The sequence below is a fragment of the Notothenia rossii genome, assembly GCF_949606895.1.
Source record: "Notothenia rossii genome assembly, chromosome: 8".
NCBI classification, from domain to species: domain Eukaryota; kingdom Metazoa; phylum Chordata; class Actinopteri; order Perciformes; family Nototheniidae; genus Notothenia; species Notothenia rossii.
In genome coordinates, this window is record NC_136906.1 from 77936106 (window position 1) to 77953954 (window position 17849).

Below are 17849 nucleotides of genomic sequence, written 5' to 3' on the forward strand. Positions count from 1 at the left end.
AAAACATATCTCTCTGGCTGCTTTTAATTGAGATGCTCATATTCACACTACAGTATGCCTATGCCTTTTAAACGTATTGTATACCTGTGGTGTTTATTTTTATTATTTTATTGTCTTTGCTTTGTGATGCCTGTTGTAAAATGCCATTATATGTGTTTTTACTGTATTTATCCTAAAAAGTATTTTAATTGTTTTGTAAACCACTTTGAATTGTCGCATACAGAAAAATGCTATATAAATAAACTTGCGTTGCCTTGCAGCCAAACTTGACAGACTCTTCTCTGTCATTGTACACCGCAAACACCTCATTCCTTCAGTCTACTTGGATCCGAAATGCTTCTCGTTTTGCGCTGTTCCCCCCGTTCAAATGAAATCGCCGCCAATCATATTTCCAGGCTCGCGCCAGGGCCGAGGGAGGGGTTACAAGGCTCACGTCTTGTGCTGCATTCACTTGCACTCGGACATTAGAGATTTTCTCTCATAAATGTCCGATGAGCCACAACTTTTCTTTCAAAACAAAGCTGCCAAACGGGGTGGCAGCTGGGGTGGCAAGGCATTTTTCTGAGGTGGCAGCTGCCACCCCGTGCCACCCCGTAGAACCGCCACTGCTGAGGACTGAAGAGAAACAGCTGAGGTTCTGTCCTGTAACCATCAAACACTTTACAAGTAAATCACTTTAAACCTTACCTGCGTTTAAGTTGGGTTTAGCTGTTGTTGTTGTTGTTGTTGTTGTTGTTGTTGTTGCTGGTTTTGTGTCCTCACCTAAACAAATGAACACAACTCGAAAAACTATTTAGTCTGCAACTTCTGTAAAATAAACACATATTTAAGGTGATTATTCATCACAGATTGAAGTAACTTTAACATCTCATCATGTTCTCACCTGAGGACTGAGGGCTGAAGGGGAACAGGTGTACTTTTATCGTGTAACCATCAGTTACTTCACAAGTAAACAACTCAAACCTTGTTGTGTAACTATAAAGAGAAGTCAGAAATGTCACAGAGGCAGAGCAGGAAGACTGTGATGTCTTTATCTCTCTGTGATCTTTATCCACATCTCGACCCTGAAGCAGCCACTTCACTGGGTGTATACACCCTCCATAAGTCTTCAAAGAGCAGTTCAACGTCACCTCATCATTGCTCTGATATTCAGTCACTGAAGATGGAGATATTGTGAGAGAAAGACAACAAGAGTAACATTAACTTCAGCACTGAAATCATCATTATTGAAATGTTTCAGTTTAGAGACAGTTTGAAAACATTATGATGTAAATACTCACTGGTAACAACAGAGAGATAAACAGGAGAGTCTGGATCTTCTTGTGCTCCTGATGTGTTGAACTGTCTGCAGGTGTAACGACCAGCATCCTCCTCTGTGACCGTCTTTATAACCAGAGAACATTTCTCTGTAACTCTCAGTCTGTCTGATTTAGCTTTGGCTTCTTTGTGAATCTGTCCTTCTTCAAACAGCGTCACTGAGCCTCTTGAATCACTGAAGAGCCAGGTAGTATTCTCACACTCATCCTGATAATATTTCACATTGTCAAAAGGCAAAGTGACTTCATCTCCAGCTCTGACAATGCGGGAGTAATCTTTCACATCTGCAGCTGTTAAAGAAACAAAGATGGAAAGAAATATGAGAACAACTGTAGTGTTTATAGTTAGAATGATGATCATTATACAGGAGATACAGAAGTTTCTAAATATATCTCTGGTTTCTGAGAGTTCACTAAAGTCACCACGTTACAAACACAACTCATCAGTCTCAGTTAAAGGAACAGTACGTAGTAAAGTACCGTTAGTGATATTAAAGCTGTTTTATTTAAAGTGTGTTCTCTGCATCCTCACCTGGAAAGTGGAGCAGCAGCATCAGGAATGAAGACATCATGATCCTTCTGAATTCAGACATCGTGCTTCTCTCTCGGTCTCTGGCTCCCGACTGTCGGACTCTCTGACCTGCTGCTTCTTTATTTCTCTTCTGAGAACTGAAAGTGTTTCCGTGAGAATGTGGTTAACAGCAGCAGCAGAGCTCTGGAGGTGTTACCCTCTGATGCAGGTACGTGCTTACAGCAATACCGTGCAGAGAATGTACATGTAGCATTATATATTCTGTAGTTGTTTCTGTATTATTACTATTATGAATTATTCGTTTCCATAAATACTTGCAGTATGGTTTTTTTAATATCACTTTTATCAGAAAAGAGACTTTCTAATGGTGTTTGAATGCACACACAGTGGTCTGAGAACTGGTGGTTTTTCTATGTGAATTGCACCTCTGAGAACCAAGATGCAGGTTTTGCAGCAGCAGCAGCAGCAGCAGCAGCAGCAGCAGCAGCAGCAGCAGCAGCAGCAGCAGCAGCAGCAGCAGCAGCAGCAGCAGAGCTCTGCAGGTCTAAACCACTGATGTTGACCAGATACAAAACAGAGACATGAGTAATGGAAACAGTAACTATTGCCTAAATGAACTCTAATAAGTATAATTAATTTCATACTATTACTTTTTACTATTTTTCTTTTTTCCTATCTTCAAATCAGACTTTTTTATAAATTGGAAGAAAAACCGAAATATGACATTTTTCAACATAAGAAATAATACTACTATACCGTATACTTTCTCTGAAATACTATACTGCGACTTTTTTCACATCTTTGACAAACTGTACTATGACTTTTTTTTCAAAAATATTTTCCAACATTGTTTTTTATGCCATACCATTCTATTTTTTAGAAATATTTTCCACACAACTTCTTTGAATATTATTGTATGACTTGAATTTACAGCCCGGTTCATAGGCTGCAACAAAGAAGGGAGACCAGTCAAGTTTAAGTGTAACAAAAGGACTAATTTATTTACAAGAGAACAAAACCAAAGGGACTTAAAAAACCTAAACAAATGTGGAAGTCAGGTATCAGGTGTGTGTGTGTGTGTGTGTGTGTGTGTGTGTGTGTGTGTGTGTGTGTGTGTGTGTGTGTGTGTGTGTGTGTGTGTGTGTGTGTGTGTGTGTGTGTGTGTGTGTGTGTGTGTGTGTGTGTGTGTGTGTGTGTGTGTGTGTGTGTGTGTGTGTGTGTGCAACGGAAGTGCGAGAGATCACATTATGGGATGGTGTTGGCCTTGGAGGGGGTCGTAACAGGAGGGAAACACAAGGTGTGAATCTCCATGTTGACCTGTTTTGATGAATTATCAAGGGATGTATTTCATCGGGCCTTCGTGGTGTTCAAGGTTTTTTATTTGTTCATACGAACATATAAAGTGTAGTTATGACGATGAAAATCGTAGGTCACAGGCTCCTCGCTGAAGAGAAAAGGATGACAGTCAGGAGGTGTAGCTGCCTTATATACTGTGAGGCCTTCGCTCGCATTCAGGTAGGCTCGCCCTGATTGGCCGGCTACGTTTATGCAAATTCAGTATGTGAATGCAGCTAGTCAGGATACTCTATGGTGCACCTGTAGAAGTTGCAGAGTATCCAGGAGTCCATGTTGAACCTCCTCAGCCTGCAGAGGAAGAAAAGCCGCTATCTAGCTTTTTTGGCGATGGTGGTGGTGTGAAGAGTCCATGTCAGGTCCTCAGTGATGTGGACCCCGAGGAACCTGAAGCCGCTGACTCTCTCCACGTAGTCCCATTGATGGTGATGGGGGCGTGACCGTTCCCTGCTGCTTCCTGTAATCCACAATCAGCTCCTTGGTTTTGCTGACTTTGAGATGGAGGTTGTTATCCTGGCACCAAGATGTCTGGTTTTCGACCTCCTCTCTGTCGCCGTCTCGTCGCCGTCGGTGATCTGGCCGATGACGGTCGTGTCGTCAGCAAACTTCACGATGGTGTTGGAGCTGTGTGTGGCAGTCGTGAGTGAACAGGGAGTAGAGGAGAGGGCTGAGCACGCAGCCTTGAGGGGCTCCGGTGTTGAGGATCAGGGTGGAGGATGTGATGTTTCCCACCCGCACTGCCAGGGGTCTGCCCGTCAGGAAGTTCAGGATCCAATCACAGAGGCGCTGTTGAGCCCGAGCAGGGACCTGTTGAAGATGTCTGTGAACACCTCCGCCAGCTGAACCGCACACACCCTGAGAACACGGCCATGGATGCCATCAGGTCCAGGAGCCTTGTGTGGGTTCACCCTTTTAAAGGATTTGCACACCTCTGCCCTGTTTAAAACAAAAGGGCAGGGCTCCTGGTCCTTCTCTGCACCCCCAGCCTGGCTGCTCTCAAACCGTGCAAATTTACGTTTTGATTTACGTTGAGAAAATGTCCGACTCCTCACATCTGTCATCAGCGGGGGAGGAGGTAACTGTTGAATGTTTTATACATAGTTTTATATGTGGTAACAAACACACATGACATTAGATAACCTTATCTAAAATATTAAGTTAAGTATGTTTCTAAGTATGTTTCTTGTTTTTTATCCGTCTACACATTGATAATTTGTTTGTTGAGAAATCTACTACTTTGAATAAAAAACTTTCGAACCTCAAAGCTTTTCTGTAGATTTACACGGCATCTCAGCATCTTCATTTACAGTCTGTTGTTGGAGGAAACACACAAATATGTTATTATGTTCTGTATATTATTTCAATAACTAGCACCAACATTGCTTTTTGAAGTGACACACTTTTAAATGAAAAACAGTTTTTTTGTTAAAAAAAGGTAAAAAAATGCCTATTCCAAAAACTTCTATAAAAAACTATACATTGATGCTATTATTAATTTTGTAATGTTACATTTTTATCCAACATCAGACCTGATCATGACTATCAAATGTGTATTAACTAATCATAATTTAAAAAATGTAACCTCTCTCTCCTCTCTCTCGCCTCTTCTTATCTTTAATTGTATTAATCTGTGTGAATCTGTTCTGTAATGTTTTTATTCTCACCCTGTTGCTGTTAAACTACTGAATTTCCCCACGGCAATTAATAACGGTCCATCTTATCTTATCTTATCTTACTTTAAGAACTTACCTGATGTTTTGAGAATGTCATTTTAGGAAAAACCATACAAGGAAATACACCTGCACTCTTGTAAGGCTAATAAGTCACTTTATTTGGTAAAATACAAAACAATCAAATGTGCAGAAGAAAAATCAATACTCTTTAAAACAGTAATAAAAAAGCCAGAATCAATTTTATAAAACCTTCATTATGCCCACACTGTAAGTATTAAGAATACAGTAAATCTCCAACATGTCTGAACCTTTTTCACGATCCACCTCTAGAGGGACTCACATTTTTTCATAAATCTGCTGCTGTACTCTCACTTTGATGCTATTAAGCCAAATACAACTGTATTATTTATTTTTTTGATTCGTTGATGGTGGCGTAGAGGAGGCTGGGGTCAGCGGAGGCAGCAGAGGAAGAGGAGGGAGCTTTCACAGTGCTGTAGCTCACTGCTTGATCTTCATCATCATAATCATGAAAGTGAGCCTGCAGGGAAACAAAACTGATTATACATAAAGGGGTTCTGAAAGCCCTGCTTTTGCTGCAATTTAACAACTTAAAGGGGCCGTATTCTGCTGATAGGTGTATATCAGTTTGTAGTGTCTCTACTTTAAAGAGTCCTCTCCTGCTGATGTTCAGGTGTATATCAGTATGTAGTGTCTCTACTTTAAAGAGTCCTCTCCTGCTGATGTTCAGGAGTATATTAGTACGTAGTGTCTCTACTTTAAAGAGTCCTCTCCTGCTGATGTTCAGGAGTATATTAGTACGTAGTGTCTCTACTTTAAAGAGTCCTCTCCTGCTGATGTTCAGGTGTATATCAGTATGTAGTGTCTCTACTTTAAAGAGTCCTCTCCTGCTGATGTTCAGGTGTATATCAGTATGTAGTGTCTCTACTTTAAAGAGTCCTCTCCTGCTGATGACCAGGTGTATATCAGTATGTAGTGTCTCTACTTTAAAGAGTCCTCTCCTGCTGATGTTCAGGTGTATATCAGTATGTAGTGTCTCTACTTTAAAGAGTCCTCTCCTGCTGATGTTCAGGAGTATATTAGTACGTAGTGTCTCTACTTTAAAGAGTCCTCTCCTGCTGATGTTCAGGTGTATATCAGTATGTAGTGTCTCTACTTTAAAGAGTCCTCTCCTGCTGATGACCAGGTGTATATCAGTATGTAGTGTCTCTACTTTAAAGAGTCCTCTCCTGCTGATGTTCAGGTGTATATCAGTATGTAGTGTCTCTACTTTAAAGAGTCCTATCCTGCTGATGTTCAGGTGTATATCAGTATGTAGTGTCTCTACTTTAAAGAGTCCTCTCCTGCTGATGTTCAGGAGTATATCAGTAGTGTCTCTACTTTAAAGAGTCCTCTCCTGCTGATGTTCAGGAGTATATCAGTAGTGTCTCTACTTTAAAGAGTCCTCTCCTGCTGATATTCAGGAGTATATCAGTATGTAGTGTCTCTACTTTAAAGAGTCCTCTCCTGCTGATGTTCAGGAGTATATCAGTACGTAGTGTCTCTACTTTCAAGAGTCCTCTCCTGCTGATGTTCAGGAGTATATCAGTAGTGTCTCTACTTTAAAGAGTCCTCTCCTGCTGATGTTCAGGAGTATATCAGTATGTAGTGTCTCTACTTTAAAGAGTCCTCTCCTGCTGATGTTCAAGTGTATATCAGTATGTAGTGTCTCTACTTTAAAGAGTCCTCTCCTGCTGATGTTCAGGTGTATATCAGTTAGTAGTGTCTCTACTTTAAAGAGTCCTCTCCTGCTGATATTCAAGTGTATATCAGTATGTAGTGTCTCTACTTTAAAGAGTCCTCTCCTGCTGATGTTCAGGTGTATATCAGTTTGTAGTGTCTCTACTTTAAAGAGTCCTCTCCTGCTGATGTTCAAGTGTATATCAGTATGTAGTGTCTCTACTTTAAAGAGTACTCTCCTGCTGATGTTCAGGTGTATATCAGTATTTAGTATCTCTACTTTAAAGAGTCCTCTCCTGCTGATGTTCAGGTGTATATCAGTATGTAGTGTCTCTACTTTAAAGAGTCCTCTCCTGCTGATGTTCAGGTGTATATCAGTATGTAGTGCAGCCCCTCTTTTCACCCTCTGTCTGAAACCAGAGCCCAGTCTGCTCTCATTGGTTAGTTGGCCGGCTCGGTTGTGATTGGTCAACCACTAAGAGATATCTTGTCGCTTAGCCTATAACGATCAATGTGTTGGAGTTCTAGCCAATAGGAATTTGGGTGTTACATAGTGATGTAATTATGTTCAAGAAGTAAAAAAAGGAGTCCAATGGAGGCGTTTCAGGCACAAATGTTAATCTATACATTAAAATGCCTTTCCAGACCATTTACATGCACTAAAACTATATAATGCTTGGATTCTAAATCATATCAATAGATTATTCCTTTATTAACATCATCAGTATAACCAACAGAAATCTTACCCTGGCTTTCCTGCTGCTCTTCCTGGTGTAGCTGATGGGGGCGTAGGAAGCACCATCTTCAGGATCAGCCTGCACAAATAAAATATATTATTATTATTTATTTATTATTATTTTTTAAAGCAGCTACAGAGAACATTCAACTAATAAAATATTCAGCTTTTTCTGCATTTTCAGCTAAATTCAGCACTTGTTTTGTTTTTTGAAGTTGGTCGATGAATAACAGCATATTGACAACATGAATCTAGGACATTTTGAACATGCACATTAATTAATAATAACCAAAATAGTTCAGAATCATCAATAATGCAATCATCAGTTGCAGCCCTGTACAAAATGATAAACTCAGAATCCAATTATCCATAACATCTTTCTTCAATTTGCATTTTTTATCAAATTTGGCTATGGATTATTATCTAATGTAAATATTACAAATAATCAGAGAATTTAAAATAATTAAACTTCACCACCTTGCTAACTTTGTTGTTCTACAAGTGTGGACACCAGGATACATGTTTTCTATTAGTGCCAGATCATTAAATACCCCGGGCCGACATATCAGCCAACATATATACATAAAATGATATATTGGTACCATTGTACAGTAGAAAGAAATTGCACTTTCTACTGTACAATGGTACCAATATATAATTTCACACAAAATGTGTGTAAGGTAATTAACCTGTTAAACCCGAGAGGTCTCTAATCCGGGTGTGGCGGGTAGTTTTTTTCACGAAACTCTGTCTCAGGGCTTCTTATTATTTAAAAACCTATTAATGTCTCATACCAGATTAACGGGAAGAATCTCAGCTAACTGACGATACGAACCCACAAACACAAGTCTCATAAGAAGCGTCTAAATGACCCCTGAGTGAAAAAATGCTAACACACTTGGCACAGAAATCAAGGTAAAGATACCCTTATTACTTATCGTAACTGCACATACAAGATATCCGATTAAAGCTGAGACTCCACAGATTATATAGGTATTAGTCATCACTGAGCGATCAGAACTCGCGACAGGGGAAGCAAACACAGACATCACAACACGTAGCATTACGGAGCAAACACGGGAGATCGTCTCACCTTAGCTGTTATTCTGATCAAAAGTCGTGTTCAATGGCATTAAAACGATACAAATGCTGCTGAGGGTAAATCCATAGGTTAATCCAATGTGTCTGTCATTTTGAAAAAATTATTGATAATCCATAATTCAATTTTTTTGTAAAAATCGGAGAATAAATATTAGCTGCTAATGGTAGCCACCAGAGTGTATGCAGCTTCCGGTTTTGGCTACGCGTCACTCTCACTCCTTATTTGGTAACGTGTGTGTGTATGTGGGACTCCCTCTTGAGTCTATTGGCTTTAGCGGTTAAAAGGAGATGTCAATCACCAAAATCGAGCAAGGGGGGCCAGAGATAGGTCAAATCCACCCAAATGACCCCAGAAGTGTTTTTTTTCTTCTCCTAAATCTCTCTAAAAAGTTCAAATGTCACTTGATTTGCATCAATCTTGACGCAGGGTACTTATATGTTATAGTTTGGATTCCTAAAGCTTTTAGTCTACCATCCCATCATTCAAGGGTGGTTTTTGCTATAAGTAATGTTTCTTTTTTGGACGGACACTATCATTTTTTTTTTTTTAATGTGTTTAATCTGAATTGACTTTCAAATAAAAACATCTACATTGATTCTGACGCTTCTACATCCAACTCACAGATGTAACCTTGCTTTGAGGAAAAAAGATTATTAATGTAACCCTTTTAGAAGTGAAGATATGGTCATTTGTTCTGGGAATGTCATTTTCGAGCCTGAGACCTGAAAAACAGGCTCAGGGCTAAACAGGTTAAGTGTCACCATTACACTTTGAAAGAAAACTGAGAACTCAACAAAGTCATTGCAATGCATTTGAGCTGTAACAATTTGGATTCAAATCATTTCACTTTTCTACATTTTGTAGCTAAAAGCAGCTACCATTCAACTAATAACATATTCAGCTTTTTCTGCATTTTCAGCTAAATTCAGCAACAAATGTTCACAGTTTACAGCATTTGCACGCATTTTCAGCTGGAAATGCATTTTCTAGTTTTAGTTGCTGTACAGGTTTCATCGTATTCAACATCCATGCATTGTAATCAATGGCAACAGTCCTAATAAAAGACTGCCATTATTACACCTTTAACCCTGTGGTCATTTTGAGGCTGTTGTGTTGATTTGGTATTTTGTTTTTTAAATCACATTTTGATCTTGCTGCCTCAGAAACTCCTACTTTCTGTTTAAAAAAAGTAAGATCAACATTGATGATTAAATTCAAAATGAAAAGTGGATAAAAAAGTTTTTAAACTCACCACGTTGTCATCCGTCTGCGTTTCATTCCCTAAACAGAATTCAAAAGAGAGTTGATTTTAACTTCCACAGTTCAAATCCATGTTCATCAAAAGCTTCTTGTTTGTAAAGTATAATGTGTGAATGTCCTCACCTTGAGTCCTCTTCCGTCTGATGACAGCCACAGTGATTATTGTGAGTGCTGCAACACCCACGATCACAACGATGATCCACCACCACCACCAACCTGGAAGAGAGGAGTTAGAAGAGTTACATATACTCAGAGGTTTTGATCTCTTTGTCTTTAAACTCTGAATCAACAACATGTATTCTGGCTATTTTACATCAGTAAAAAGTAGCTTAAACAACTCAGCATGTTCTCACCTGAGGACTGAGGGCTGTAGGGAAACAGATATTCTTCTCTCGTGTAACCATCTCTTACTTTACAAGTAAACAACTCAGACCTTGTTGTGTAACTAAAAAGAGAAGTCAGAAATGTCACAGAGGCAGAGCAGGAAGACTGTGATGTCTTTATATCTCTGTGATCTTTATCCACATCTTGACCCTGAAGGAGCCACTTCACTGAGAGTCCACAGTCTCTATATGTCTTCACAGAGCAGCTTAACGTCACCTCCTCATTGTCCTGATGTTCAGTCACTGAAGATGGAGATATTGCAAGAGAAAGACAACAAGAGTAACATTAACTTCATCACTGTAATCATAATTATTGTAATGTTTCAGTTTAGAGACAGTTTGAAAACATTATGATGCAAATACTCACTGGTAACAACAGAGAGATCAAACACAGAGTCTGGATCTTCTTCTTGTCCTGATCCGAACTGTCTGCATGCGTAATGACCAACATCCTCCTCTGTGACCGTCTTTATAACCAGAGAACAGTTCTCTGTAACGCTCAGTCTGTCTGATCTAGCTTTGGGTTCTTCTTTAATCTGCCCACGATGAACCAGCTCTACTCCTGTTGAACTACTTGAATCAACTAAGATCCAGCTAGTACTCTCACAGTTATCCTGATCATGTTTCACATTGTCACAAGGCAAAGTGACTTCATCTCCAGCTCTGACAGTCAAGAAAGAATATTTCAACTTTGCTGCTGTTGAAAAAAAAAAAGACAGAGTTCACTAAAGTCACCACGTTACAAACACAACTCATCATTCTCAGTTAAAGGAACAGTACGTAGTAAAGTACCGTTAGTGATATTAAAGCTGTTTTATTGAAAGTGTGTTCTCTGCATCCTCACCTGAAAAGTGGAGCAGCAGCATCAGGAATGAAGACATCATGATCCTTCTGAATTCAGACATCGTGCTTCTCTCTTGGTCTCTGGCTCTCGACTGTCAGAGTCTCTGACCGGCTGCTTCTTTATTTCTCTTCTGAGAACCGAAAAAGTGTTTCTGTGAGAATGTGGTTAATAACAGCAGCAGAGCTCTGGAGGTTTTAGATTCTGATACTGACCAGATAAGATACGTGCTTACAGCAAAACCGCACAGAGAATGTAGCCTACATATAGCATTATATATTACTATTATGAATTATTCGTTTCCATAAATACTTGCAGTATGTTTTTTTATATCACTTTTATCAGAAAACAGACTTGCTAATGGTGTTTGAATGCACACACAGTGGTCTGAGACCTGGTGGGTTTTCTGAGAATTGCACCTCTGAGAACCAAGATAGAGGTGTTGTTTTGGCAGCAGCAGCAGCAGAGCTCTGCAGGTCTAAACCACTGATGTTGACCAGATACAAAACAGAGACATGAGTAATGGAAACAGTAACTATTGTCTAAATGAACTCTAATGAAGTTTAATTAATTACTTTTTAACACTTGTACCCGCATGTTGTTCTGAAATTCTTAATAAAACTAACACGTTTTATCTGAGCTATTGTCATGCTCTGCACACTGCACTTATGAATCTTTGGTCCCTCTAAAAAGACACAAACGTCTCTAGTGAGGCATACCGGTTAAAGTCTTTTAATAAACACGCTGCAGATACACAACTTTCTGAAGATGCTAAATGAATCTGCACTCTCCCGGGAATATCTCGGAGCGAGCTTAAGTTTCACTTTCAAATGCACGATATAGCCCAATAAAGTAATTCTTATCTTATAAAGAAGTGAAAAAATTAAATTGAAAGATGACCAATTATTTAATTAATTATTATTAATTATTATTTCAAAATCGATCTTAATAACCTCTGAAATGTCCGACCGAATTGACAAATCAGAATCGAGTATTCAACTAAACTGTAATAACCCATAATAATGTGTTGAATTTGGGAATTATTGGAAATGTTTGGAGTACATGACTTTGACAAATAAATGTCTGTTATTAAAGTTCAGAAGTATAGTATGGGGCCTTGTGACTGTCTGTGCCCTCTCCAATTTAAAAGCCTTTCTGTATTTCAGAAAAGGAAAAAATAAAAAAACACACAAATATAAAAAAATAAAATACAAGACGAATACGCTGACACCCACTGCGATCAGTAAAAGACAGAACATGTTTTCTTGATGTAGAGCAGGGGTCGGCAAACTTTTTGATATGAAATGCCATTTAAAAAATAAAATTTGATCAGCGTGCCAACGATCGAGAATTATCAACGGGGGGGGGGGGGGCGGTTGAGGAGTATGACGCCCGTGAACTATCGGCAGGAGGGCGGGGGAGCCTCGCTGAGGGGAAGCAGTGTGTGGACCTGTCAGCGCAACTTACATGATGCCAAATTTAACACATTTAAATCATTGGTTTAAGCGGCATAATAATAAGGACGATCGTCCGTTCTGTGATTCTCCAGAGCACACATGTTATGATATTAGGGTCATGCAGAGTGAGATGAGATCGCTGTCCCTTTAAGAGAGAGAGAGAGAGAGAGAGAGAGAGAGAGAGAGAGAGAGAGAGAGAGAGAGAGAGAGAGAGAGAGAGACCCTAAGAACTACCGTGGCATCTGTGTCAGCAGCTGTCTGGGGAAATTATTCTGTAGTATTCTAAATAAAAGAATACAAGATTTCCTTAACCAACAATCCATTTTGAGTAAAAACAAATTGGCTTCCTTCCAAAACACCGCACCACCGACCATGTATATACCCTTCACACTTTAGTTAACAAACATGTACACCAAACACAACATGGTAAGATATTCACTTGTTTCATTGATTTCAAAAAAGCTTTCGACTCTATTTGGCACGAAGGGCTCTATTATAGACTTCTACATTGTGGTGTAAGAGGCAAAATGTACGATCTGGTTAAATCAATGTATTTAGGGAATAAGTGTGCTGTTAAAATTGGAGACAAACAAACTGAATTCTTCACCCAGAGAAGAGGTGTTCGTCAGGGTTGCAATTTAAGTCCCACTTTATTTAATATATATATAAATGAACTTGCTGTTGAGTTGGATCACTGTGCTGCTCCTGGCCTCTCCCTCCTAGAGAGAGAGGTGAAGTGTCTGCTTTATGCTGATGACCTTGTTCTGCTGTCTCCTACTGAACAAGGACTCCAACAACAGCTGGACATAGTCGACCAGTACTGTAAGAACTGGGCCCTGGCAGTCAATATGAAGAAAACTAATGTCATGGTTTTCCAAAAACGCCCCAGATGTCAGGAGAACAAATACCAGTTTACCATAAATAATCATATCATGGAACATAGTATGAGTTACACCTACCTCGGTTTAACCATAACAGCATCAGGAAGTTTCAACATGGCAGTGAATGCACTCAAAGAAAAAGCCAGAAGAGCTCTTAATGCAATTAAGAGAACATTTTATAATGTCCAAATTCCAATTAAAATCTGGCTCAAAATCTTTGATAGTGTGATCCAGCCCATTGCGCTGTACGGTAGTGAAGTATGGGGTCCACTCAGTCACCAGAGCTATACCCGCTGGGACAAACATCCAACAGAGTCTTTACATGCAGAATTCTGCAGATACATTTTACGTGTTCAGAGAAAAACACCAACAAATGCATGTAGAGCAGAATTAGGCAGATACCCACTGATCATTAACACTCAAAAGAGAGCATTGACATTCTTTAACCACCTTAGGTCCAGCCCCCGAAACACCCTCCACTCCAAAGCCCTCCAAAGCCAAGAGCTAACCCCAGAGAAGAGTCCCCTATGTCAGCTGGTGCTGAGGCTAGCTGCCCCCTCTCAGAGCCACTCTGACCAGTCTCTCAACAACACTGCTCTCCAAACACCAATCACAGTCAAACGCATTATAACACAATGTAAAGACAACTATTTACAACATTGGGAAGAAGAAGCTAAAAGCCAAAGTAGATTAGAATGTTACCTGGCTCTAAACAGAGAGTATGAGCTGGCAGAGTATCTCTCTACTGTCAGAGATAGAAAGCAGAGACAGATCCTAACCAAGTACAGACTCAGTGACCACAAACTGGCAATCGAAACAGGAAGACTCAAAAGATCCTGGCAACCAAAAGAGAACCGAACATGTGGTCACTGTACGACAGGTGAGACTGAGACAGAGATGCACTTCCTCCTGAAGTGCCAAACATTCAACCAAGTAAGGAGCATTTACTGGAACAAGCTGAACTCTGTAATCCCAGGTTTCAAGGAGGTTGATGACCTCTCAAGACTGAGAGTACTCCTAGGAGAAGGAATCAAGGCACACCTTGCTGCCCAATATGTATACACATGCCACAACCTGAGGGACAGTGAATGACACACACACACACACACACACACACACACACACACACACACACACACACACACACACACACACACACATACACACACACACACACACACACACACACACACACACACACACACACACACACGTGTTGAAATGTAATTGTATCACTATATATATATATCATCAATAATATGTAAGCATTTGAAATGTATGTTAATGTTGTTAATTATTTTTAATTAATTTAACTTTCATGCCAATAAAGCCCCATTGAATTGAATAGAGGGAGAGAGAGAGAGAGAGAGAGAGAGAGAGAGAGAGAGAGAGAGAGAGAGAGAGAGAGAGAGAGAGAGAGAGAGAGAGAGAGAGGGGTGTGGCTTGTGCATGTGTGTTTGTGGATGGCAGAGCGACAGTGAGGGAACGTGTGTATGTTTCTGGAAGTGAAACGAGGAAGCAGAAAAACAGAGGTCTGTGATGTATTTTGTGAAACAGAAGAACAGCTAAATAAATGCAACGGCCTCCCAAGAAGAGCTCGCCTCTCTCCAGTCATTGAAGCTAAAGTGGGTTATTGAACCTGAAGCTTGTTGCTTCTGCCTTCCTCGACTACGGTCTGGGAGCCGACAGGAAAGTTCAACACACAGATGGCCAGTCCGCCCCTTTGTAGCATATTATTTCGATGAGAGATGAGCAGATCGCCACTGGGCTTTCAACTAAATACACAGCCACGCAAAAACTGCGTCATTTGTACAGCTCCTTATGGGTACTGCAATTAGTGAAGTGCTTTCCTCCGTGGTGAAACGATCAGCACTGCACCACGGAGGAAAGCGGCAGAAAGTCACCTGGAGATAAAGAGAGCGGGGCTGCGTTGCGTGCATGGCTTCCTTCTGCAGGTAACGGGGAGACGCGCTCTGGCGGCGGTCTCGTTCAGGATCCGAAAATACCATTTAAATATTTTGCACACTTATTCCACTTACTCCTAGTGTGCCACTGGTTACGGTGCCGCGTGCCAATGCTGGCACGCGTGCCAGGGGTTGCCGACCCTCAGTGTATCAAAAACACATATTGGTTGCAGTTAACATATCATATCAGTGCCCCTAAAAAGATATCTAATGGTATAGGACATAAGGCGGAGTGGCTTAGGAAAAACAGTCTTGGCACCCATTAATATGCATTTTATGTCAGTTTCAGCTCATGGAAGATAGTGCATTCTAGGAACTGGAGGAAGGAACATTTTTTTCAACAATCAAAAGATTTAAAAGTGTTTTGTCATGTGTACATAACTACATAAAGGAAAACATTTCTAAAACAATAACCCTCTGCAACTCGTCATCCCTGGTCAGCAGATAACTCCCAGCACCATGTACTTACATCGTACATGCAGTGCATACTTTTGAGAATTTCAAATGTATTCTTCTCTGTTCTATAGTGTGCATTTAGATGTAGATACTCTTATTTTACAGTGAATATGGATATTTTTGCTTTAACCTTTATTTTATACTATATATTTTTTCCAAAAACATTTTGGGGTTATAGTTCATATATGAGACTTCAAAGGTCTTTTATTTTGAAACTCTTTAAGTTTTACATTCACCCAGTTATAATGTGGTAGTTATATCTAGTTTGTTTTACATTATTATTGATCACATTAGGCTTATATAGTACATATTTTAATATGCTTGGTATTATTGTTATTGACCGAGTAAGCACTTTTATTTTGAAGGCAGTTTTTCCAGGCCGCTACCGTAATGCATAGGATATTCGCACACCGCAAAACAACGCGGATGCTGGCTTGACTGTGTTTTCCGAAGTGGAGGCTGGCTTGACCTCAGTGCTGAAACTGAAGCGTTGCCGATGTGTCAGAGCCTATATATTTTCTTGTGTATCTGCTGGTGAATTGTCATGGTTGTAAATGTGCACAGTTTGAGAGACAGTTACGTTAAACACTTTAACAAAGCAGCATTTAAATGTGTGTAATATGAATGATTACATTTAAAACAGTAACTGGACTCACCACATCTACTGCAAAATCTCTGTTTAGAACATAAATGCAAAGTAAATCCAGTGGGCATTGCACAACACTTTACTCGCTGTCACTGTCCTCCTCGATAACGATGTCCACCCTTCAAAGTTTTTGGGTTTGCGTTAAGGAAGACCAAAGCATCAACATGTGAGGGAAGGAGGCTTGACCGCTATCGGGTGACAGTGTTGCCTGCCAGGGAAAAAATCTGTTCACTTGGGTTGCTGGTGTAGCCAGGTAGCTCCTGGAAAGCTTGGCTAAACGGGGGAAGCGGTTCGCTTTCTGTGACCAACACTTCAGAGGGTTATCCATTGTGGGGATATGGGGTGCTTGCTGGCAGTAATCCTGTAGCTCATCCGCGCCACTGTTGATCCGTTTTTTCTTGTTGCTCTCGTAATGAGGTCCAAAAAGCTGTTCAAAGGGGGAATGCTAGAGGAGGACGCTCGTGAACTTTTAGCACAGAAAACTGGAAGCTGTCGAGCGTATAATTGCACATAAGATGAGGACCCCTGAATGTTGGACGTGTTTTAGTGGTGTTATCTTTATTGCTACCCCCTTCCCCGTCAATTTATAGTATTGATCCACAGCACAAACGTATTAGTTTAACAAAATCCGCATCTAAAATGGTGCCATAGATATGTTATTTTCCCCTGTGCAATTCCAGTCTCACATGTCACATCTCTTTATTCTTTATTTGTATTTGTTCTTTATTGACATATATACACAAACGGTGTAGTTATGCAATGAATGAAAAACTTTGTGTATACCTCCAGCAATGTTAACTATTTTGAAATAGAGAAATAGAGTTGACCTCCGGCTCTGTCAACAACAGAGTCCAGAGAGCAGTTGATAACATGCTTTAACCACTAGGTGTCCCTTTATATCAGGAGTGCACGTTTATGGTGTAAATACAGCCTATCTACCAATTGGATCAAATATAAAAGTCAGCCGAATTAGTGTTGATACTGTGAGGAGATGTATTGTTTGAAAATAAATGTAAGATGTTGTTTAATTGCTGATATATTTATGATCCACGTCACGTTTTCAGTGTTGGCGGCAGTTCCTCATGTTTGTCTAGAAGTCTTCTCATCAAGGCTCTATAAATAGAGAACTACGGCAGATATGTAACATTTAATGCAGCCGAACCGTGTATTACAATGCCGTTATGTGATGACCTCCAAAGAGAAAAGTAAGCACACTCAGTGTTTTCGGTCTGTTTCCGGTATTTTTTTATGACGATATGATGTGACATGTGAGACTGGAATTGCACAGGGGAAAATAACATATCAATGGCACCATTTTAGATGCGGATTTTGTTAAACTAATACGTTTGCGCTGTGCACCAACACTATACATTGACGTGGAAGGGGGTAGCAATAAAGATAACACCATTAAACAGTTACACAACATAACAGAAATAATATCGATAGCAGCGTCCCTAGCAACGACCTTGGTAACAATGAAAACGTTGTATTGACACAATTTCCTCAAGTAAT

At 40.0% G+C, this 17849-nt stretch overlaps 2 protein-coding genes across 2 annotated transcripts in view; both read right to left on the reverse strand.

The window, feature by feature from the left end:
• Nucleotides 1–693: 693 nt before the first annotated feature.
• On the reverse strand, nt 694–2182 carry LOC307016296 (uncharacterized protein; the record flags this gene model as incomplete). Its single annotated transcript, XM_079645334.1, has 4 exons — nt 1849–2182; nt 1281–1607; nt 1002–1156; nt 694–762 (listed from the first exon to the last, which is right to left on the reverse strand). Exons 1-4 carry the CDS (start codon nt 1907–1909, stop codon nt 694–696), a joined length of 612 nt encoding a protein of 203 aa, XP_079501460.1. The 5' UTR covers nt 1910–2182.
• A 2830-nt stretch (nt 2183–5012) lies between these two features.
• LOC307017490 (uncharacterized protein) overlaps nt 5013–17849 on the reverse strand; it is a 43942-nt gene continuing 31105 nt past the window's right edge. Inside the window, exons 2-7 of the mRNA XM_079647108.1 lie at nt 10460–10789; nt 10063–10335; nt 9833–9925; nt 9702–9730; nt 7358–7426; nt 5013–5412 (exon numbers count right to left, since the gene is read on the reverse strand). Of these exons, the coding sequence (XP_079503234.1) occupies nt 5281–5412; nt 7358–7426; nt 9702–9730; nt 9833–9925; nt 10063–10335; nt 10460–10789 (926 nt within the window). The 3' untranslated portion in view covers nt 5013–5280. The remainder of the gene's footprint in view (nt 5413–7357; nt 7427–9701; nt 9731–9832; nt 9926–10062; nt 10336–10459; nt 10790–17849) is intronic.